The 25,031-nt window shown below is 41.2% G+C and overlaps 1 protein-coding gene across 1 annotated transcript in view; it reads right to left on the bottom strand.

Moving 5' to 3' along the window:
• The window catches only part of kidins220a (kinase D-interacting substrate 220a), a 60,036-nt gene that overhangs the window by 20,112 nt on the left and 14,893 nt on the right, over window positions 1-25,031 (bottom strand). The window contains exons 17-23 of the mRNA XM_007565531.2: window positions 24,843-24,943; window positions 24,578-24,763; window positions 23,677-23,817; window positions 22,085-22,313; window positions 21,896-21,987; window positions 18,621-18,765; window positions 8,209-8,371 (exon numbers count right to left, since the gene is read on the bottom strand). Coding sequence (XP_007565593.1) covers window positions 8,209-8,371; window positions 18,621-18,765; window positions 21,896-21,987; window positions 22,085-22,313; window positions 23,677-23,817; window positions 24,578-24,763; window positions 24,843-24,943 — 1,057 coding nt within the window. The remainder of the gene's footprint in view (window positions 1-8,208; window positions 8,372-18,620; window positions 18,766-21,895; window positions 21,988-22,084; window positions 22,314-23,676; window positions 23,818-24,577; window positions 24,764-24,842; window positions 24,944-25,031) is intronic.

The following is a 25,031-nucleotide window of genomic DNA, read 5'->3' as shown; positions in this document are numbered from 1 at the left end:
CTTTCCATGGAAATTCGGGGCAAACTCTGGTCCAGTAAATAAAACTCTCATACTGAACTGGACCTTTGCATCCCAACTCAAACCGCAAAGACAAGCAACCTAATAGGAAACACACCATGCTGATAAAACCCAGCCATTCAGGGAGAGAGGATAAATACTCGCTGGCTCCCTGAAATCCTGATTAAACTCATGTGTAGCAGAGAAATGGGGCCCTTAAAGAGGCAAGGCCTCATTCTGGACAAATAGCAAAGCAATAAAACCTCCAACGGTAGATTTTTGTACAACGGAGGAGTTTAAGGCGTCCACAGGCCTTAGCAATGTTTGTTCGTTGCGACATTAACCGGTTCATGAAGTTCAGATCTACACATGTGGCTGTTTGGTAGCTGCTACGGCCAGTTGGTTGGTCATGTGATGCTCGGATAAGTGCAGACAAATATGCAGCGATGGGTTATACGCGGGGAATAAATTCTTCGGCCAGTTAGTGACTATGTGACCGCTGCAGATTCACATATTCAGGCTGAACCGATGCATGTGTCGTAAAACAAATACAAAGCACAGAGAGTTTATAGCCAAGAACAGCCACCAGAAAGAGAACCAGACAGAAAAACTTAAAACAATAACATGATCAGGGTGAAAAGATTAATCAGATTAACTGTGATTAATCGATTATTGGAATAATTGTCAACTAATTTAGTTAACTGGAGGATACATCCTTTGTTGCATTTTAAGCAATAAAATGTTAATTTTCTTCTTTAAAAAGAGTTTAATTATTTATTTCCATATTTTATGTATTTTTAACATCAATAAAAAAAGTCTATTTTTATTGGATTGCCAATTGATTCTATTGGCAATCCTGGTTAGTTGGCAACCAGGATTGCCAATTAAAGTAATCCTGGTTAAACAGAGTCGTCTTAATTCCTCAGCATTAGGAATGAGATTTTTAGATTTTTCATCTAAACCAGATGAAAAATATGCCAATTTCTTTGTATTTAATTCTGCTACTCGATAACTAAAATAATCGCTAGCTGCAGCTCTGAACATGACGCAATCACTGAAACAGAATTATAGAGCAGAGACTCTTATTTTGGTGGGAGATTTAAGGTGCCGATGGAGCAGAGCGTTATATGTTTGTTGTTTTCTCTACAGACTAACATCTTTATAAGCAGCTCACAGTAGCTGCCCCTTTAAATAAGTGCAGCTCAATACTATGAATAAATTGCAACAGACATGTGAAGAAGAGTCTCAGCCAATCGGATCACAGCTCACCCAGATGGTTGGTCCTGTGACCTTTTGAGCAAATTCATTTCTCAGCCCTGGACAAGAGAGGAAGACGACTGTGAAGATGAGGAGCTTCTTTAATTCAGTTTGAAGATAAATGAAAGGAGGAAGCGTCTCTGCTGATAATCTGAGCAGATCCTGGATCTGGACACACAGGAGCTTCTTCTTCTTCTTCTCATTATTATTATTTAGTGATCCAACGGTTCAGGGAGCCGAGGTTCTTTAAGCCTGGACTTCTCTCGTTTAGACCAGTTAAGCTAATCCCTCAGCCTTGGCTTACAGGCAGAAATAAAACGGATTTTCTACCAAAGAATGACGTTCTTTCCATCCTTCACACACACACAATGAGAAAACACACCTCCTCCTGTGTCACCTGTACAAACTGCCTCTGCCTGTTTTTTTGTTGTTTTTACGTTATAAGCAGCTCAGCAGGGAATAATTGGTGTCAGAACCGCTGAGGCTGATTCACGGCTGACTCACCTGAGCGACAAAAACGAAAAACAAAAAACAACTCAGGGATCAAACCTGCAGGGATTACCCACCAGAAGCAGAAATATTACATCACAGATTAAAAATCATTATTATAGTGTTGAAGGAAATTTTCTAATTTATTCCTGTATTTAGTCACAAACTTTGTTTCATTCCTGGATGCCATTTCTTATATTTTCCGCCCGACTTTCCATCTTTCTTTCACACAGAGTGACACGTTCTCCTCCCGTCTTGGTCTGCGATCGCTCAGCAAACCTAACGATACCGACCGAACTCTCAGACACAGCTAACTTATTTTTTATTTATTATAATTTTGCACATTTTTAGGAAAACAGTTTCAGCTGTAGTATTATCTTTCCTGCAATACTTGCTTTGGATAGTTTGCACTGTGAATCTGCCATACAAAAGCCCTCATAAGGTTTCTATATGCAAGTTAAAGAAAAACTTCACATGGTTTTTAACGTTTCCATTAATAAACTCTGAAAAGTGCGGCGTGCATTTGTTTTTACCTCCATAAATCAGACACTTTGCACCACTAAAGCCAATTCTTCCCTGGAAAAACAGCTCAAGCTCTGTCAGATTATCAAGTCTTTCCACAGATCCTAAATTCTATTTAGGTCTGGACTTTAACTAGGACATTCTAATAAATCAATATTTATCTACAGAGAATCATGAAAGACCCCAAACAGATTTTCTTCCAGGATTATTCTGTATTAAGCTTCACTGCCTCAGCTGAAGGGAGGCATCCCCAGAGCATGATGCTGCCACTGCCATTCCTCACCCAACAGGTGCATCCAGACAGCGTTTGGTGTTTACATAAGGCTTATGGCCAAGTTCTAACAGAACTCTGTGTAGAGTCCCATTCAAACACAGTGAGGTTTGGAGTGGACCAGTGGTTAGCACCGCTAACTAGAAGGTTAGCTGAACTAACCCCAAAGCGCTAATCAAAAACATTTGTTCTGCTAACACTAAAACAGCACACAAACATAGTATTTAGCGGAAGCTAACGCTAAAGCGCTAAATTTAAGAAGTGTATGTGAGGAGGCTCACAAAACAATTCATATGTGAATTTTTGCTGAATTTGTTTAACCCTAGTTGTTCATGTAACGGTTGTATACTTCTAAACAAAAATTAGCTGCTGTTAGCGCATTAGCGTAAGTGTGCCCACCACTGCAGTGGATCAGGTGATGAAAAACTTTTGATGTGAGGGAAAAAAAAGTTTAGAAGTTCTCATTAGCATTAGCAGGAGATATTGAAAAGGTTATTAAAGGCCTTCATACAGAGGAAATAAGCAGCGCTTGCTTTGGAATAGCCTTTCTACTGCAGGACGTAATGAAATTACACTAATTGTGCCAATTAAAGTAATCCTGGGGAAAGAGTGTCGTTTTAATTCCTCAGCATTAGCAATGGGGTTTAGGATAATTAACAGTGAATTGCAGGAGTTCATATTCAGTCAGTTTTCAGAGTTTTTAGGTCTGATCGTTGTTTTGGGCCAGCAGAGCCGATTTTTAGATGGAAACAACTCCAAGCTTGTTCTGCTAACCGCTCCATGAGAATCGGTGTGTTTGCTGAACGCGGCCCGCATCTCGGCTCTGATTAATTACTCCGACTCTCTGAGGAGTTGGAGGCGACATATGCTGCAAGAGCTCATTCGCATGAGTGTAAAACGTAACAAAGTAGCACAGTTAGCGCTGAGCTTCGGACTCAAGAGGAAGGCGCGGCTTCAGGTATGAGTGTGTGGCGTCTGCTGGTGTGTGTGTGTGTGTGTGTGTGTGTGTGTGTGTGAAGGCGTGGGTGTGTGCTGAGCGGGAGGCACCAGAGCCGCCGTCCGCAGTGCAGCAGGGGCATCCTGGCACGGACAGGGCACCAGATGTCAGAGCGGCGCAGGAACCTGCTCAGCGGACCAGTGACACTTTTTCTAGGGCTGAATTTGGATCTGGGCTTCCAGGAATAAACTCCCACAGACAGTCTGACTAAACCCGCCCTCACACATCGCCAGGTCCAAATGGTTCCACTCGGAACCGGACACAGAAACAAATTAACTTTTCAAAGTGTTATTTAATTATGCGTTTTATCTGCTGATTTTAATTTACATGTTTTATCAGAACTCCAAGTGACAAACTCAAAATGGCAAATTAATTTAAACAGTTTCTACTTCAGAATCCCTAAAGCTGCAGTACTTTTATAAAAATGCATATTTTTACATATTTGAGACAATTAATCTGCTCCTCTGCCGTCTCCCAGTGCCAACTAGAAACAACCAATCAGGGTCAGGAGGCGGGTCTTAGCGCTGTCAATCAACCCCCCTTTGTTCTCTGCTATCACAGCCTTTCCTGAATGCTAAAGCTAGTTAGCATGGCCACCAACAAACAGTTGTTTTGCAACAGTAACTTGTTTCTCCACCGTTGGCACATTTAGCAGTGAGTAAATGAGCCAATGCTAAAACCCGCCTCCTGGCTCTGATCGATTGATTTTGGTTGGGGGCTAATTTACATATTCTATAATAACCTGAAATTATGAAGGTTTATGTTTATATCTTGTTCTCTACTGTCAGTGTCTTATTTTGTTTCTGTACGTTTTTTTATTTGAAATAAAGTTCTTGGGGAAACAATGAGAGAAAGCAAGGAAAGGAAATGGAACTGCTGAGTAAACAGACTTCAAAATAAGAGCACAAACATAAACGTCCATAGTCAATAATCAAAACTTCAACACAAAAGTTGAACTTTATTCAGATGAGTTTCCAAAAAAACACGCAAATCATCATTTTATAACCTTCTGGAAGATCTAAATGTTCTCAAAGTTAGCATAAATGCTAAAGCACTAAACAAAAAATAATAGCTTAGCTATTAGCACATTACCAGAAGTGCTCCATCCAATCCACATTTATAATTTCTATTTGGAAAGACCTTTCAACACCTGGAAGTTTGTAGTTTTAATATAACAAAATGCTGAATGTTAAGAGGTTTGGATATTTTTGCACCGTTTACTTTTTGCTGTAGATGAACGTAAAGAGGCAGATTGTTTTAAAAGGCAGCATCTTTAATGTGTTCTCCTCACGTTCCTCTACAGAAGAGTCGCTAATAAACTGATGCAACGACTCTAAACAACATCAACTAAACAAGGATAAGAGACGATCGCAGTTAACGGTCTTTGGGAATGGCAAAATCAATACCCATAAAGAGCAAAGAGCTGTTAGCTAAGGCCATTAGTCGTCCAATGGCTGCTGAAATAAAGCAAAACCGACTCTTCAGAAGAGACGAGCGTGAGAGGAAAGCAATAAAAATCCAGGACGGTGATGCTTTGAGTGCTTCACTTTAATTACCATCTACAAAACGGGAAAAATGGTTCATTTCTCTGGCAAATGAACAGATTTCACCCATTTATGCTCAAAACAAGCATTTTCTAAATGGCTGTAAATATATGACACAGCTCTTTATGATTCATCTTTTAGAAATTAAGAAAGCTTTACGTAATCAGTGGTTAGTTATAACAAATATTGATTATTTGAGGTATTCAGAGGAATAATTATATTTAAAGCTCCGATAATGACAGTATTTTGGCTACAGTAAGTATGCAAATCCCATTATCCATAAATCTCCTTCTGATTGGTTGATCAGACCCTCATGATGACTCCTCTCCCGGAAACACAAACTGAGTGGAGTCCTAATCAGGATTTAATTAGGCCAACCCGTTGAAAATATTAAATATCCTAAAACATGATATTAAATCCTGTCAGACTCTGTGGAGTCGAATCTTTTTGCTTGAATTGTGCGCTACGCTACATTTTCAAAGAAAGTTTATGACCTTAACGGGGCAGTATGATATAAAATTTACTTATTTTTAGCTTTAAATCATGTTATTATGTTATTGGTTCATCAAAAACAAACCTGGAGTGTTGCTTTCATTCTTTCATGTTTGAGAAATCCTTTAATCTCCATGGCAACCATTCAAATAGCCTGGTTGGACCTAGCCCCGCCTCTGATCTGTAGCTCCTCCCCCACTGAGCTCCTTCAGACTAGCCAGCAGCAATTAGGTCATTATAGGAGACACTTCTCAGCATCTCTGATAAAACGCTGTCAGAGGGTTAACACAGGAGCCATGTTGGGACGACTTCCTGGAGGCGGAGCTTCTTAAAGACACAGAGGCCCATTTTAAGGCGTTAAATCAGGAAGTCAAATTTCTTTTAAGCCGTATTTGATAAATGCAGCATTTTCATAAAAAATGTTATGCTGTAAAATGGTATTTTGTGCCTGAAAAACACATAATACCTCCTGTTTAAAATAATTTAAGTGTTTTTCCAGACTGGAAGAAGCCGTTTCCCTTCGCTGCCTCCAGTTTCTCTGGACAGTGTCCAACAGTCGTACCATTACTGAGAGAAATCACTCAGGTTAATAACAGATTACACATTCTCCATCAGATTAGGGAGGCTGTGCAGACCTGCTCCCAGGATGGGATTTCGCTCTGCGTTCTTATTGCCTTGTGTGGTCAGAAATCCTGGTGGAAAAATGTTTCTGGATGGATCACACTGAAAAACAGCTGAAGAAACTCACAAAACGATCAAACCGGCTGTAATAAAGTCGTTATTTATCCGTTTTCAGATGAGAAGTGAAACATGTTTCTTGTAATGTGGGTGCAGCTGAGCAGTAAGATCTGGAAGGAGGAGAGAGGAGCGTGTTGCCTTGTGACTGAGATGCAGGGCGACAGTTGACCTATAAGGGGGCTGACTCACCCCCGCGTTCACTTCACCACTAATATATTCACTTAGTAGCGCTCAGGGGGGGTGCTGCTGCTAGAAACGGTGAAAACATTACACTCAGGACACAAAACAAGCATTTTAAAACAAAATTACAGCAGTGAATTTGTTTAGATGTAATTTGGCGACAGGAAGAGGAGAAAAGTGACTGAAAGTGATCCAGAGTGTGAGCAGAAAGAGGAAGAGACATAAAAAGCTCCTCGGACAGAAGCCTGAGTCTTATCAGCGGAAGATCGCTGCTGGAGATAAAGCCAGCAGACAAGGCGTTGTGTTTAGCCTGTTTGAGATTTCCTGTCATCATCATTAAGTCAGCTCCTTCCACAGCCGAACAGACCGAGATAAACACAAACCGGACTCTTGTTGTGCGGAAAGCGCGCCGCTGCAGCTACAAATCTCGCTCAGATTCAGATATTCCAGAGTTTAATGTGAAATCTGTGTTTCTGCGGATGAAACTCATTTGTAATGAGGCTGCGGCGTTGGCTGGAGGCGGGGGGATGGAGCGGCGCTGACAGTAACGGTCTGTGACACATCCCCGCCGCAGGAGTCGTGGGCGCTAGTGTATTGTGACAGAGTGCGACCTTTAAAGGCCAGAGATTGATGCACAGCAGCTCCTAAACCCAGAGACTCAGGCTCCCCCCGTCCGCAGCCGGCCGGCCTAAAAAAGCCCCGCTGACCTCGCAGGAACAGGAAGTCGAACTGAGCATGTGCACAGAGTTATTCCTCCACATTCCTTAAATGTTGCCTTAAACAATGTGATCAATTACAGAAGCTGCCAATTAGCAGAGACCTTCTGACTAAAGGCAACGAGGAGTGAAAACAAGGTCCACTACTGCCACCTGCTGGTTGCATTCACCAACAAGAAATCAGACTGGATTATGATTTCACACTAAATTTACTGGATTACTGGTGGAATTCAGCAAAAGAGGAAAAATAAAAAAAGAAGCAGAAAAACCTTGGAAAGTTTAACATTTCAGCCACAAACTCAAATGTTTTCCATTGGGGTTTCAAATATTAAACAAAAATCAATAAAAGAAAAAATAAATCTGCTCATTTTCTAACTGAAAATAAAAAAATTGCCTCACTTTTTTAGATTTTATATTCTTAAAGACATAAAAGAAACTAAACACCATGCATTATTCTCCTCCCACTTCAAACACTCACCTCTTTGCTCTGATTTATCTCATAAATCCCTATAAACATTTTGAATTTGTGGCGATTAATCACATTTTTTTGTTGTACAGACTCAAGCTGGAACTATTGTGTTGCATTTCTGGTACGCCTGTAAATCTGACGCACATCTTTAAACAGCAGCAATAAAGTCGCTTCTTTCTTCCCACTGGGTTTAATTTCTGCTTCTAATCGATTTGATTGGATGCTGGAAAAACCTGTTGTGTTCAAGTTGTGCTAAAAGGAGTCGTAGCAATACGACAATGAAGTCGCAATATCACCATAATAAAGTCATAAAATTAAGAGAACATCTTTATATTACGATTTAAACAGATTAAAAACAATAAAAAATGTTTTTGTTGAGTTTATATGGCAATTTATTTTGCAGCAAAAAATGTTTCTGAATTGAACTGAATCATTATTGAATATAAATCTCGTAATTAACTTCAATAAAATTTCCCACCGCCTGATAAGACATAGTATTTTTCAGCTGTACTGTAAAACCGAGCCGGTTGAGTTACCTCTCGTAGATGGTCTTGAGTGTGACCTGATCCGACACGGCCTCGGCCTCCTCCAGGAACAGGATGATCCACGACGTTCTGTACGGCCACTCCTCCGTCAGGTGGATCCACGACGCCAGGCGGTCCCAGTTAAAGGTGATCTGATGGGCGCGCAGCAGGCGACCTGTCCGCGTCGGGTCAAAGGTCACCGTTCACTCTGCTATGCATTTCATCTAACCTCTAACATTTACCGTTTGGGGTTTTTACAAAACAGAAACTTCAGATCGATGCTTTTAGAACTTCCTGTGTTTAGATCAATAATATTCATCTGTTCTAGTAGCGCTAGCATCAATTAGCTGCTTTTTGAAGGATGAGTTTGATTTCCACCTCATCGCTGTGAAGGCTTTTCATTTTGCATCCTTTGAGTAGCGTATTGTTCCCCAAACTTTTCGGCTTGTGACATTAAAAATGACGCAGATCAGAGATTATAAAGTCAAAATAATACAAGAATAAAGTCACATTATTATGAGTATAAGGTCAAAATATTACTAAAAGTTTAAGTGATATCAGGATAAAGCTGTAATATTACTAAAATAGTAGTTTTATTTTACTAAAACAATAGTTTTATTTTACTAAAATAAAATGTACTAAATTTTATTTAGTAATAAAATTTATTTGCTAAATAAAAACATCATCATAATCATAATATATTAGTAAAATAAAACTTTATTCTGATATTATTTTCACTTTATTCTTGTAATTTTCTTTCTTAAATTTTCTTACCATGGCTCCTAATACCCTGTCATGTCAAATAGTATATATTCTATGGTGTCTGAGTTGTGGATAAATGGACTAAGATGTTAGAGTTGCTCGTTTCTGCTGCCTGACCTGTGATGGAGACGATGTTGAGCAGCCGCCTCATGGTCTGGGGGCTGATGTCACAGAACCAGTCCTCCGTCACCAGCAGCTTGGTCAGGTCGAACGACATCTGCCTGGTCAGGGTCCTCTGCATCTGCCGTCGCCGGTACGTGTCCTGGACCAAACCGCAACAGAACAAGTGTTTCCGGTTCACAGAGTGTTTTCAGAACAAACAGACTCGTCGTTTCTCAGATCAAATTCAATTAAAAATTTCAATCTATTAAATATTGCCCGATTATCTTAAAACAATCGTGGACGGTGATGCTATGGGGAAGAAGAATCTCCACTAGCAGTCAGTCTCGCAACACATTTGGAGAGGCCTCTGACTGAAGAATGCTGCTGTGTGACAGCATGACATGCTAACAGCTAAAGATCAATGTAAAGATATTCCACAGAAACATGTCCTGGATAACAACATCAGTTGCTAGCAAGCTCTGCTAATATCTGCTTTCAAAAATGTTAAAAAGTTTAACCAAAATGGGCGGAGTCAAGAGACTGAGGGGCGTGGTCACATGTGGGTATGAGCGAAGGGGGTGTGGTCAGAACAACATTTTTAGATCAGTTACTCTATGAAAACCTGTCAATGTTTAGAAAGCCGGGGAGACGTTGGAGTAGGGGATACAATCTGCTCTTTGGTACTGCTCTGCAGCCTCCTTCTCAGCTCCTCTAGGTCAAAGTTCAGGTATTATTGAACTTTCCAGATGCGACACCTTGTTGCCACAGTTACGCACTATAACCGTCTGTAAGCAAAAAAGTAAGAGTGTAAATCCTTCCAGCTGCACCACATCCAAACCAAAGGGAATAATTACCAAACATGAAATGGTTCAGCCCCAAAACCTGAAGTTAGTTCAGTTTATCTCCTCCAAAACCAAGGTGGTGGCATTATGATGCTGAGGGCCTGAGACATTCCATGATAAAGTGTGTTTTGAAATAGACAGTGTTTCAAATCATCAAACCAGTTTAAATTTTAGTCAAACACGACACAAAATGCTGTTATCAAACTAACCCAGTGGAAACAGGTTTGAACAGAGTCTCCCAGTTGGTACCATAAAGATTCATCCGTTAATTTACGAACCACTGACCGCTGGAGAAGAGTCACGACACACAGGCTTGGTCCTGACACAGATCCACAGCAGACATCTGTGTTGAAACCAGACAGCTGTCATGGTCCAGAGCCAGCGCCAGCCTTTTGGTTCACTTTGAAGTTCTAACACCAGTCCCATGACCTTTCTCAGAGCGGCGCAGCATATGGCCACCGCTAGGTCAGAGCGGCTAACCGTACGGGCAGCAGCGTGTGCCTCGGTTCGCGGAACAGGTTTACTTATTTTTGTGATTTGAAAAGAAGAAGCAGCAGGTTTGCACACAGAAAATGTGCAGTGCACATTTCCACTAGTCTGCTAATGACAGAGCTAATTTTTAGCTTTGAGCTTTAGCATTTTAGCTTCCCCTAAATGACCTTTTCCTGGATACATCCTAAAGCACTCATCTACTTTGCTGTTTTGTGAACATTCAGTGGAATAAAGTTTGATATCTGTGTTGATGCTGTGCACACTTGATGCTGTGCAGCAAATGATGTTTATTCTGTACCCAGAATGCATCACTGCACCGTAAACAGTTTGAAATCCACTGAGTCCTGCCCTGACTGAAGTCCTATAGAGGTGAATCAGGCAGTTAGCAAAACTCAACAGCTACAAACTGAAACCACAAAATATCTGCTTTAAGGATCTCTTCCTGAAGAGAAACTGGGATGACGGGCGAAATTTGGGCCTTTGGGGCGATTTAACAAATGTTGTATAACTGACACATGGTGGCCATCAAAATGGCTGAAATTAGCACATTAGCATTAGCTTCCACTAAATGCCACTTTAGCACTTTAGTGTTAGCACAACTAATGATTCTGATCAGTTCAGTGGTAGCAACTGTAGCTAAAGAGTTAGTAAAATTAACTCTTTAGCTACAGTTGCTACCACTGCATTCGCTATAAATATAATAAGCAGTAATGTTATCTACAAGTGGAAAAGCTGCAATAAGTGAATAAGTTTCATTTTTTACTTGCTTACTTGAAGGAAAGGCTTCCTCCTGCTAAGATGCTGATTTCTACACTGAGACAAAGAGCCAATAGTGACAATGTTCTAGATAACGACCAAACAAACAGGGAGCAGCGAGGATGGGGGAGGAAGGCTCACAGGAGGGAGGGCAGCATCAGCTAAAGCAGCAGAGTCACTTAGCCTCCTGCCAGCAGACCTGGTGCCAGTGTTTTGTCACAGGGACCCACCGCTGCTAGGCCTTGTCATTAGGCTGTGGCAACACAGCAGGAAGGATAAACAGCCATTACATCAATTACACCAGGACCTGGCCGCACACCGAGCGCCTCGTCCATGTTGTCCCCTCCGTCCTCCGGCCAGCCAACACCACGCCTTCGCTACCCCCCGCCTCAGGCAGGAAACGGAGCAGATAGAGCTGCGTTTCCTGCAGTGAGTTCAGAAGGAGGCAAAAACAACTACAGCCATTTTTATATCAATACGTCCAATAAAACCAAGAGCAGTTTGAAAAAACATTAGTGTTTTAATACTACTTAAAGGGTTAACTTCACACAAAGTCGTGGTTTTCATCATTTTTTTTTAGCAACAAAAATCTTAAAAGTGTGGTGTGTAATTATGCCTCCCACCATCACCAGTTGCTTAGTTAAGCTCCGTCAGGCTGATGGGGTCGGGGGTGCAGCTTACTTAGACTTAAAGTTACAAGACACCCTAAAACGTTCAATTCTGACTAAAATCTCATTATCTAAGAAAGATTTTGTGCCAAAAAATGTAATGGGCATGTTTTGTATAGGCCATAGACTCATCCTAAATGTTCAACTTTAACAATTAAAATGAAGCAAACGTCACTTCAACTCCTCCTGAGCCTGAAAACAAGCAAGAGTTCACTTCAAATACCTTTGTTTCCCTTTTTTATTATTTAGTATAATTTAACAAATAGGCCATGTAGCCGTGTGCGTGTGAGCCAGGTTTTTATATCCTTGTGGGGACCCGTTTCTGTCTACAATGTGGGGATCGCAGCTACTTGGTCTCCATGAGGGGAAATGCTACTTTTGGGTCAGGGGTCAGGTTTAGGGCCAAGGTGTGGATTAACTTTTGGTCAGGGTAAGGATGTGACAGTTAGAGGAAGGGTTAGGATGAAGAAAATGAATGGAGGTCAATGTAAAATCCCCACAAGATACGAAAACACGACTGTGTGCGTGTGTTACCCTTCGGTTTAGAGCAGTCTTGCTGCCAACCTTGACTTGATCCTGGGCCAGGCTGATCATAGACACCCGTCTGTCCATGTCATCATGACACCCTGAAGGAAAACAATCAGAGNGTAAGTGTGCCCACCACTGCAGTGGATCAGGTGATGAAAAACTTTTGATGTGAGGGAAAAAAAAGTTTAGAAGTTCTCATTAGCATTAGCAGGAGATATTGAAAAGCTTATTAAAGGCCTTCATACAGAGGAAATAAGCAGCGCTTGCTTTGGAATAGCCTTTCTACTGCAGGACGTAATGAAATTACACTAATTTCAATTAAAGTAATCCTGGGGAAAGAGTGTCGTTTTAATTCCTCAGCATTAGCAATGGGGTTTAGGATAATTAACAGTGAATTGCAGGAGTTCATATTCAGTCAGTTTTCAGAGTTTTTAGGTCTGATCGTTGTTTTGGGCCAGCAGAGCCGATTTTTAGATGGAAACAACTCCAAGCTTGTTCTGCTAACCGCTCCATGAGAATCGGTGTGTTTGCTGAACACGGCCCGCATCTCGGCTCTGATTAATTACTCCGACTCTCTGAGGAGTTGGAGGCGACATATGCTGCAAGAGCTCATTCGCATGAGTGTAAAACGTAACAAAGTAGCACAGTTAGCGCTGAGCTTCGGACTCAAGAGGAAGGCGCGGCTTCAGGTATGAGTGTGTGGCGTCTGCTGGTGTGTGTGTGTGTGTGTGTGTGTGTGTGTGTGTGAAGGCGTGGGTGTGTGCTGAGCGGGAGGCACCAGAGCCGCCGTCCGCAGTGCAGCAGGGGCATCCTGGCACGGACAGGGCACCAGATGTCAGAGCGGCGCAGGAACCTGCTCAGCGGACCAGTGACACTTTTTCTAGGGCTGAATTTGGATCTGGGCTTCCAGGAATAAACTCCCACAGACAGTCTGACTAAACCCGCCCTCACACATCGCCAGGTCCAAATGGTTCCACTCGGAACCGGACACAGAAACAAATTAACTTTTCAAAGTGTTATTTAATTATGCGTTTTATCTGCTGATTTTAATTTACACGTTTTATCAGAACTCCAAGTGACAAACTCAAAATGGCAAATTAATTTAAACAGTTTCTACTTCAGAATCCCTAAAGCTGCAGTATGTAACTTTTATAAAAATGCATATTTTTACATATTTGAGACAATTAATCTGCTCCTCTACCGTCTCCCAGTGCCAACTAGAAACAACCAATCAGGGTCAGGAGGCGGGTCTTAGCGCTGTCAATCAACCCCCCTTTGTTCTCTGCTATCACAGCCTTTCCTGAATGCTAAAGCTAGTTAGCATGGCCACCAACAAACAGTTGTTTTGCAACAGTAACTTGTTTCTCCACCGTTGGCACATTTAGCAGCGAGTAAATGTGCCAATGCTAAAACCCGCCTCCTGGCTCTGATCGATTGATTTTGGTTGGGGGCTAATTTACATATTCTATAATAACCTGAAATTATGAAGGTTTATGTTTATATCTTGTTCTCTACTGTCAGTGTCTTATTTTGTTTCTGTACGTTTTTTTATTTGAAATAAAGTTCTTGGGGAAACAATGAGAGAAAGCAAGGAAAGGAAATGGAACTGCTGAGTAAACAGACTTCAAAATAAGAGCACAAACATAAACGTCCATAGTCAATAATCAAAACTTCAACACAAAAGTTGAACTTTATTCAGATGAGTTTCCAAAAAAACACGCAAATCATCATTTTATAACCTTCTGGAAGATCTAAATGTTCTCAAAGTTAGCATAAATGCTAAAGCGCTAAACAAAAAATAATAGCTTAGCTATTAGCACATTACCAGAAGTGCTCCATCCAATCCACATTTATAATTTCTATTTGGAAAGACCTTTCAACACCTGGAAGTTTGTAGTTTTAATATAACAAAATGCTGAATGTTAAGAGGTTTGGATATTTTTGCACCGTTTACTTTTTGCTGTAGATGAACGTAAAGAGGCAGATTGTTTTAAAAGGCAGCATCTTTAATGTGTTCTCCTCACGTTCCTCTACAGAAGAGTCGCTAATAAACTGATGCAACGACTCTAAACAACATCAACTAAACAAGGATAAGAGACGATCGCAGTTAACGGTCTTTGGGAATGGCAAAATCAATACCCATAAAGAGCAAAGAGCTGTTAGCTAAGGCCATTAGTCGTCCAATGGCTGCTGAAATAAAGCAAAACCGACTCTTCAGAAGAGACGAGCATGAGAGGAAAGCAATAAAAATCCAGGACGGTGATGCTTTGAGTGCTTCACTTTAATTACCATCTACAAAACGGGAAAAATGGTTCATTTCTCTGGCAAATGAACAGTTTTCACCCATTTACGCTCAAAACAAGCATTTTCTAAATGGCTGTAAATATATGACACAGCTCTTTATGATTCATCTTTTAGAAATTAAGAAAGCTTTACGTAATCAGTGGTTAGTTATAACAAATATTGATTATTTGAGGTATTCAGAGGAATAATTATATTTAAAGCTCCGATAATGACAGTATTTTGGCTACAGTAAGTATGCAAATCCCATTATCCATAAATCTCCTTCTGATTGGTTGATCAGACCCTCATGATGACTCCTCTCCCGGAAACACAAACTGAGTGGAGTCCTAATCAGGATTTAATTAGGCCAACCCGTTGAAAATATTAAATATCCTAAAACATGATATTAAATCCTGTCAGACTCTGTGGAGTCGAATCTTTTTGCTTGAATTGTGCGCTACGCTACATTTTCAAAGAAAGTTTATGACCTTAACGGGGCAGTATGATATAAAATTTACTTATTTTTAGCTTTAAATCATGTTATTATGTTATTGGTTCATCAAAAACAAACCTGGAGTGTTGCTTTCATTCTTTCATGTTTGAGAAATCCTTTAATCTCCATGGCAACCATTCAAATAGCCTGGTTGGACCTAGCCCCGCCTCTGATCTGTAGCTCCTCCCCCACTGAGCTCCTTCAGACTAGCCAGCAGCAATTAGGTCATTATAGGAGACACTTCTCAGCATCTCTGATAAAACGCTGTCAGAGGGTTAACACAGGAGCCATGTTGGGACGACTTCCTGGAGGCGGAGCTTCTTAAAGACACAGAGGCCCATTTTAAGGCGTTAAATCAGGAAGTCAAATTTCTTTTAAGCCGTATTTGATAAATGTAGCATTTTTATAAAAATTTTTATGCTGTAAAATGGTATTTTGTGCCTGAAAAACACATAATACCTCCTGTTTAAAATAATTTAAGTGTTTTTCCAGACTGGAAGAAGCCGTTTCCCTTCGCTGCCTCCAGTTTCTTTGGACAGTGTCCAACAGTTGTACCATTACTGAGAGAAATCACTCAGGTTAATAACAGATTACACATTCTCCATCAGATTAGGGAGGCTGTACGGACCTGCTCCCAGGATGGGATTTCGCTCTGCGTTCTTATTGCCTTGTGTGGTCAGAAATCCTGGTGGAAAAATGTTTCTGGATGGATCACACTGAAAAACAGCTGAAGAAACTCACAAAACGATCAAACCGGCTGTAATAAAGTCGTTATTTATCCGTTTTCAGATGAGAAGTGAAACATGTTTCTTGTAATGTGGGTGCAGCTGAGCAGTAAGATCTGGAAGGAGGAGAGAGGAGCGTGTTGCCTTGTGACTGAGATGCAGGGCGACAGTTGACCTATAAGGGGGCTGACTCACCCCCGCGTTCACTTCACCACTAATATATTCACTTAGTAGCGCTCAGGGGGGGTGCTGCTGCTAGAAACGGTGAAAACATTACACTCAGGACACAAAACAAGCATTTTAAAACAAAATTACAGCAGTGAATTTGTTTAGATGTAATTTGGCGACAGGAAGAGGAGAAAAGTGACTGAAAGTGATCCAGAGTGTGAGCAGAAAGAGGAAGAGACATAAAAAGCTCCTCGGACAGAAGCCTGAGTCTTATCAGCGGAAGATCGCTGCTGGAGATAAAGCCAGCAGACAAGGCGTTGTGTTTAGCCTGTTTGAGATTTCCTGTCATCATCATTAAGTCAGCTCCTTCCACAGCCGAACAGACCGAGATAAACACAAACCGGACTCTTGTTGTGCAGAAAGCGCGCCGCTGCAGCTACAAATCTCGCTCAGATTCAGATATTCCAGAGTTTAATGTGAAATCTGTGTTTCTGCGGATGAAACTCATTTGTAATGGGGCTGCAGCGTTGGCTGGAGGCGGGGGGATGGAGCGGCGCTGACAGTAACGGTCTGTGACACATCCCCGCCGCAGGAGTCGTGGGCGCTAGTGTATTGTGACAGAGTGCGACCTTTAAAGGCCAGAGATTGATGCACAGCAGCTCCTAAACCCAGAGACTCAGGCTCCCCCCGTCCGCAGCCGGCCGGCCTAAAAAAGCCCCGCTGACCTCGCAGGAACAGGAAGTCGAACTGAGCATGTGCACAGAGTTATTCCTCCACATTCCTTAAATGTTGCCTTAAACAATGTGATCAATTACAGAAGCTGCCAATTAGCAGAGACCTTCTGACTAAAGGCACGGAGTGAAAACAAGGTCCACTACTGCCACCTGCTGGTTGCATTCACCAACAAGAAATCAGACTGGATTATGATTTCACACTAAATTTACTGGATTACTGGTGGAATTCAGCAAAAGAGGAAAAATAAAAAAAGAAGCAGAAAAACCTTGGAAAGTTTAACATTTCAGCCACAAACTCAAATGTTTTCCATTGGGGTTTCAAATATTAAACAAAAATCAATAAAAGAAAAAATAAATCTGCTCATTTTCTAACTGAAAATAAAAAAATTGCCTCACTTTTTTAGATTTTATATTCTTAAAGACACAAAAGAAACTAAACACCATGCATTATTCTCCTCCCACTTCAAACACTCACCTCTTTGCTCTGATTTATCTCATAAATCCCTATAAACATTTTGAATTTGTGGCGATTAATCACATTTTTTTGTTGTACAGACTCAAGCTGGAACTATTGTGTTGCATTTCTGGTACGCCTGTAAATCTGATGCACATCTTTAAACAGCAGCAATAAAGTCGCTTCTTTCTTCCCACTGGGTTTAATTTCTGCTTCTAATCGATTTGATTGGATGCTGGAAAAACCTGTTGTTGTGTTCAAGTTGTGCTAAAAGGAGTCGTAGCAATACGACAATGAAGTCGCAATATCACCATAATAAAGTCATAAAATTAAGAGAACATCTTTATATTACGATTTAAACAGATTAAAAACAATAAAAAATGTTTTTGTTGAGTTTATATGGCAATTTATTTTGCAGCAAAAAATGTTTCTGAATTGAACTGAATCATTATTGAATATAAATCTCGTAATTAACTTCAATAAAATTTCCCACCGCCTGATAAGACATAGTATTTTTCAGCTGTACTGTAAAACCGAGCCGGTTGAGTTACCTCTCGTAGATGGTCTTGAGTGTGACCTGATCCGACACGGCCTCGGCCTCCTCCAGGAACAGGATGATCCACGACGTTCTGTACGGCCACTCCTCCGTCAGGTGGATCCACGACGCCAGGCGGTCCCAGCTAAAGAGGATCTGATGGGCGCGCAGCAGGCGACCTGTCCGCGTCGGGTCAAAGGTCACCGTTCACTCTGCTATGCATTTCATCTAACCTCTAACATTTACCGTTTGGGGTTTTTACAAAACAGAAACTTCAGATCGATGCTTTTAGAACTTCCTGTGTTTAGATCAATAATATTCATCTGTTCTAGTAGCGCTAGCATCAATTAGCTGCTTTTTGAAGGATGAGTTTGATTTCCACGTCATCGCTTTTCGTTTTGCATCCTTTCAGTAGCGTATCGTTCCCCAAAGTTTTCGGCTTGTGACATTAAAAATGACGCAGATCAGAGATTATAAAGTCATAATAATACAAGAATAAAGTCACATTATTATGAGTATAAGGTCAAAATATTACTAAAAGTTTAAGTGATATCAGGATAAAGCTGTAATATTACTAAAATAGTAGTTTTATTTTACTAAAACAATAGTTTTATTTTACTAAAATAAAATGTACTAAATTTTATTTAGTAATAAAATTTATTTGCTAAATAAAAACATCATCATAATCATAATATATTAATAAAATAAAACTTTATTGTGATATTATTTTGACTTTATTCTTGTAATTTTCTTTCTTAAATTTTCTTACCATGGCTCCTAATACCCTGTCATGTCAAATAGTTATAAAGTATATATTCTATGGTGTCTGAGTTGTGGATAAATGGACTAAGATGTTAGAGTTGCTCGTTTCTGCTGCCTGACCTGTGATGGAGACGATGTTGAGCAGCCGCCTCATGGTCTGGGGGCTGATGTCACAGAACCAGTCCTCCGTCACCAGCAGCTTGGTCAGGTCGAACGACATCTGCCTGGTCAGGGTCCTCTGCATCTGCCGTCGCCGGTACGTGTCCTGGACCAAACCGCAACAGAACAAGTGTTTCCGGTTCACAGAGTGTTTTCAGAACAAACAGACTCGTCGTTTCTCAGATCAAATTCAATTAAAAATTTAAATCTATTAAATATTGTCCGATTATCTTAAAACAATCGTGGACGGTGATGCTATGGGGAGGAAGAATCTCCACTAGCAGTCAGTCTCGCAACACATTTGGAGAGGCCTCTGACTGAAGAATGCTGCTGTGTGACAGCATGACATGCTAACAGCTAAAGATCAATGTAAAGATATTCCACAGAAACATGTCCTGGATAACAACATCAGTTGCTAGCAAGCTCTGCTAATATCTGCTTTCAAAAATGTTAAAAAGTTTAACCAAAATGGGCGGAGTCAAGAGACTGAGGGGCGTGGTCACATGCGGGTATGAGTGAAGGGGGTGTGGTCAGAACAACATTTTTAGATCAGTTACTCTATGAAAACCTGTCAATGTTTAGAAAGCCGGGGAGATGTTGGGGTAGGGGATACAATCTGCTCTTTGGTACTGCTCTGCAGCCTCCTTCTCAGCTCCTCTAGGTCAAAGTTCAGGTATTATTGAACTTTCCAGATGCGACACCTTGTTGCCACAGTTACGCACTATAACCGTCTGTAAGCAAAAAAGTAAGAGTGTAAATCCTTCCAGCTGCACTGCGTCCAAACCAAAGGGAATAATTACCAAACATGAAATGGTTCAGCCCCAAAACCTGAAGTTAGTTCAGTTTATCTCCTCCAAAACCAAGGTGGTGGCATTATGATGCTGAGGGCCTGAGACATTCCATGATAAAGTGTGTTTTGAAATAGATATTAGTGTTTCAAATCATCAAACCAGTTTAAATTTTAGTCAAACACGACACAAAATGCTGTTATCAAACTAACCCAGTGGAAACAGGTTTGAACAGAGTCTCCCAGTTGGTACCATAAAGATTCATCCGTTAATTTACGAACCACTGACCGCTGGAGAAGAGTCACGACACACAGGCTTGGTCCTGACACAGATCCACAGCAGACATCTGTGTTGAAACCAGACAGCTGTCGTGGTCCAGAGCCAGCGCCAGCCTTTTGGTTCACTTTGAAGTTCTAACACCAGTCCCATGACCTTTCTCAGAGCGGCGCAGCATATGGCCACCGCTAGGTCAGAGCGGCTAACCGTACGGGCAGCAGCGTGTGCCTCGGTTCGCGGAACAGGTTTACTTATTTTTGTGATTTGAAAAGAAGAAGCAGCAGGTTTGCACACAGAAAATGTGCAGTGCACATTTCCACTAGTCTGCTAATGACAGAGCTAATTTTTAGCTTTGCGCTTTAGCATTTTAGCTTCCCCTAAATGACCTTTTCCTGGATACATCCTAAAGCACTTATCTACTTTGCTGTTTTGTGAACATTCAGTGGAATAAAGTTTGATATCTGTGTTGATGCACACTTGATGCTGTGCAGCAAATGATGTTTATTCTGTACCCAGAATGCATCACTGCACCGTAAACAGTTTGAAATCCACTGAGTCCTGCCCTGACTGAAGTCCTATAGAGGTGAATCAGGCAGTTAGCAAAACTCAACAGCTCCAAACTGAAACCACAAAATATCTGCTTTAAGAATCTCTTCCTGAAGAGAAACTGGGATGACGGGTGAAATTTGGGCCTTTGGGGCGATTTAACAAATGTTGTATAACTGACACATGGTGGCCATCAAAATGGCTGAAATTAGCGCATTAGCATTAGCTTCCACTAAATGCCACTTTAGCACTTTAGTGTTAGCACAACTAATGATTCTGATCAGTTCAGTGGTAGCAACTGTAGCTAAAGAGTTAGTAAAATTAACTCTTTAGCTACAGTTGCTACCACTGCATTCGCTATAAAAATAAGCAGTAATGTTATCTACAAGTGGAAAAGCTGCAATAAGTGAATAAGTTTCATTTTTTACTTGCTTACTAGAAGGAAAGGCTTCCTCCTGCTAAGATGCTGATTTCTACACTGAGACAAAGAGCCAATAGTGACAATGTTCTAGATAACGACCAAACAAACAGGGAGCAGCGAGGATGGGGGAGGAAGGCTCACAGGAGGGAGGGCAGCATCAGCTAAAGCAGCAGAGTCACTTAGCCTCCTGCCAGCAGACCTGGTGCCAGTGTTTTGTCACAGGGACCCACCGCTGCTAGGCCTTGTCATTAGGCTGTGGCAACACAGCAGGAAGGATAAACAGCCATTACATCAATTACACCAGGACCTGGCCGCACACCGAGCGCCTCGTCCATGTTGTCCCCTCCGTCCTCCGGCCAGCCAACACCACGCCTTCGCTACCCCCCGCCTCAGGCAGGAAACGGAGCAGATAGAGCTGCGTTTCCTGACCAGTGAGTTCAGAAGGAGGCAAAAACAACTACAGTCATTTTTATATCAATACGTCCAATAAAACCAAGAGCAGTTTGAAAAAACATTAGTGTTTTAATACTACTTAAAGGGTTAACTTCACACAAAGTCGTGGTTTTCATCATTTTTTTTTAGCAACAAAAATCTTAAAAGTGTGGTGTGTAATTATGCCTCCCACCATCACCAGTTGCTTAGTTAAGCTCCGTCAGGCTGATGGGGTCGGGGGTGCAGCTTACTTAGACTTAAAGTTACAAGACACCCTAAAACGTTTAATTCTGACTAAAATCTCATTATCTAAGAAAGATTTTGTGCCAAAAAATGTAACAGGCATGTTTTGTATAGGCCATAGGCCCATCCTAAAATGTTCAACTTTAACAATTAAAATGAAGCAAATGTCACTTCAACTCCTCCTGAGCCTGAAAACAAGCAAGAGTTCACTTCAAATACCTTTGTTTCCCTTTTTTATTATTTAGTATAATTTAACAAATAGGCCATGTAGCCGTGTGCGTGTGAGCCAGGTTTTTATATCCTTGTGGGGACCCGTTTCTGTCTACAATGTGGGGATCGCAGCTACTTGGTCTCCATGAGGGGAAATGCTACTTTTGGGTCAGGGGTCAGGTTTAGGGCCAAGGTGTGGATTAACTTTTGTTTAGGGTAAGGATGTGACGGTTAGAGGAAGGGTTAGGATGAAGGACATGAATGGAGGTCAATGTAAAATCCCCACAAGATACGAAAACACGACTGTGTGTGTGTGTTACCCTTCGGTTTAGAGCAGTCTTGCTGCCAACCTTGACTTGATCCTGGGCCAGGCTGATCATAGACACCCGTCTGTCCATGTCATCATGACACCCTGAAGGAAAACAATCAGAGAAACCGGTTAGCAGTTAGCCAAGCCTGCATTAATCTGCAGAAACAACCTGCTAGCTGCTGCTAGCTGCTGGGCGTACCGTCGGCCTCCCCGTTGGTGGGCGTGGCCATGCAGAGCTTCTTGGCGCGGCTGAGGCCTCTGCTGTTGAGGAAGACCGGCAGGTGGACGATGTTCCTCATGTAGTCGTGGCCGTTGATGTTGGAGTCTCTCAGGACGCTGTTCAGGTTCTGGTTGATGGCTTTGATGATGATGTGAGGGTCGCTGGCGAAGATGGAGATGAACGGACCCTTCGAGAAGAGAACCCGCACCTAAAGTAGAAAATAAAAGATCAATAAAATATTTTTCTGATACACTTTGAACTACAAACACCTAAAGAACTACACTTTTCTTCTTTCTCACATTTCATTTTGTTTCTGTTTGTTCACTTAGTCTCAACACCTGCATCTTATTCATAAATAAAAAGAACGCCCCAAATGTTAATTTAAAAGATTAAACTGATTAATTGACAGAAAAACTAAGCCTTAATCAAGCATTTTCAAAGCCTTTAAGCACCTTTATGCACCTAAAACTTTAACATAAAAAAGAAGATGCATGTAATCAGGCAGCAGTGAACAGCTGGAGGCAGCAGTCAGCTGTGGCCCGTAAAGCTAATGACTCCTGTGACAGCCGCCTGTCTGCAGCGCGAGGCCGGGGATTTCCTTTCTGCTCACTAAAGAACATTGTCTGGGAGTCACAGGACTTCAATTTCAGCTCCATGCATTCATGATTTGTTAAACTCTGACCAGCAACCTCAGGTTCAACCCGAGGGCAGAGAATCTCTGCACCTAAAGCTCTTAAAGCTGCGATTTCCGCCATAAACACGCCGCGTCACATGACGTCTGCAGCTGAAACGCAGCAACATGGTTTCTACGACGGGGGAAAGAAAGGAGTAAAAATCCCCCAATAACCTGCTCCTTTGTTTTTCTAGAATAGAATACGATCTCCAACAAGCTCAGAAAAAACATTAAAATGTTAAACTTTTAAACTCAGAAATGTTTTATTTCTAATGTTGATCTCAGCATTTCATGTAACGAAATGTCTGGCTCAACTGTTCAATTGAGCTCTGGCAGTTTAGCAAAAATATATATTTTTTAACAAAAATATTATAATTTCTGTATAAATGGGGTTGTTAAATCATTGTAGATCAAAAACATTTTGTAAAAAGTGTCTCATATGTTTGAGTTATTAAGATAAAAGCTAAAAATCTCCAGACTGTTGATCTGTATTTAGCCCAGTTTAAGGAATGAATGCACCCAGGCTTCAGAGTAAAAGTCACCAGATGTTGGCAGTCTTGTTCACCAACACTGTTGTAACAAAAATATCCAAATTTAACAATATTATAATTTATGAGTGAAAATCTTGTCCCAAATTGGCACTTTTGGCAGATGAGCTAAGTTTTTCCTTGCACTGAACTTTCCAATAGCACTCTTCGTTTCAGAATATTTATGAGTGAATTACATAATTGATCACTGGTTTTATGTAATATTGAAGTATTTATTGGCTGTAAACCACCAGAACAATAAAAACCATTTAAATAAACGTCTGTTTGTGATGGATCTATAAAATGAGGTCAAGCCACTTGGTCTCATGTTTGTAATCGTCCTGGACAGCAGAGAGGAGGACGCCGCTCACCGTGTCCAGCATCTGCAGAACTCTGTCCTGTTCGCAGGCGTCCAGCCCGTCGATGATGACCGCCATGCGCGTTTGGTTCTGGGTGAAGCCGTCGATTGTTTTGGCCATTTTGGACATCATCTCCACTTCGTGCTTCAGGACCTGGCGAGAAACACGAGAAAAACTAATTCAGAGCAATTCAGCTCCAGTTCAGGTCTTCTGAACGGTGAAATATTTAAAGTGTCGACACAACCATCAAAACCTGAAGGCTCAATGCATGGCTGCCGTTTTTCAAGATGGCCGTCATGCAGGCTTAGCTTCTGTAATGTTTTAATATGTTTAGCTGTTTAGCATTACCTTTTGCTATACATTTGGGTTTATTAAAACACATAAAACAATTAGCTACTCCTATGTTTTATGTGTTTAGCGTTAGCTTCCACTTTTTTATGCAATTACTGGTTTCTGCTTGTGCTAATTTTTTGTTCTTAGCAGTTTAGCATTAGCTTCCTTATGTGTATTAGCACAGCTAAGATTCTTATTTAGCAAATTAGTGGTTAGTGAAGCTAGCATTTTGGTTAGCTGTGCTCACCACTGTCAATAAGTAGTGTTGATTGAACTGCAACCATATATTCTCTATAGAACCATGGCAGCCATTTTGAAAAATGTCCATCAGGAAAAGAAAACACAAGATGAAGAAGATATGTATGGCTTTCTATGGTTCAAAATATGAAACCAAACATTAATCCAATTGGCCAAGAAAGCCATGGTAGCCATCTTTAAAAATCTAAAAGTTCTCAGTAAACATAATTTCTATGGGTCCAAATATATATGATTGGACATTAAAACTATTCATCTGGCTAATTTACTGAATTTTTTTATCTTGAGAAATGTCTGGTTGAATTGGTCCAGTTGATGTCTTCACCTTCATAAACCCTTCGCTCTTCAGCTTATGCAGGTTGTTGGCGGCGCCATGCAGCCGCTTCCTCTGGGAGTTGAGGACGGAGTCGGCCACCTGCCACCAGGTCCGGAAGTTGATCAGCAAGGCCAGTCCGACCACGCTGGCCATCGCTATCAGCACTGCGTTTACCGTCAGGTTTTCAGAGTCCACCTAATGGAAAAACAACAACAACCACATTAAAAAAGCTCCAAACTCCAGAATTCTATATGATTTTTATCGCTTAACTTACCCTAAAGATGGATAACAGCACCACGCCGGTGATCAGGCATCCCAGCGTCAGCGAAACAAACACGAAGGACGGCAGGCAGCAGGTTTTCTTCCATTTCTGACCTGAAGTTTTGGAACACAAACACTGATTTTAGAGAAACAGATGGAAATTTATCACTTTAAAACAACTATTCTGCGTTTGTTTATTTTA

Source organism: Poecilia formosa, unplaced genomic scaffold (assembly GCF_000485575.1).
Source record: "Poecilia formosa unplaced genomic scaffold, Poecilia_formosa-5.1.2 Scaffold178, whole genome shotgun sequence".
NCBI classification, from domain to species: domain Eukaryota; kingdom Metazoa; phylum Chordata; class Actinopteri; order Cyprinodontiformes; family Poeciliidae; genus Poecilia; species Poecilia formosa.
Note: the sequence above shows the minus strand (reverse complement) of the source record. Positions and strands in the feature narration are given on the sequence as shown.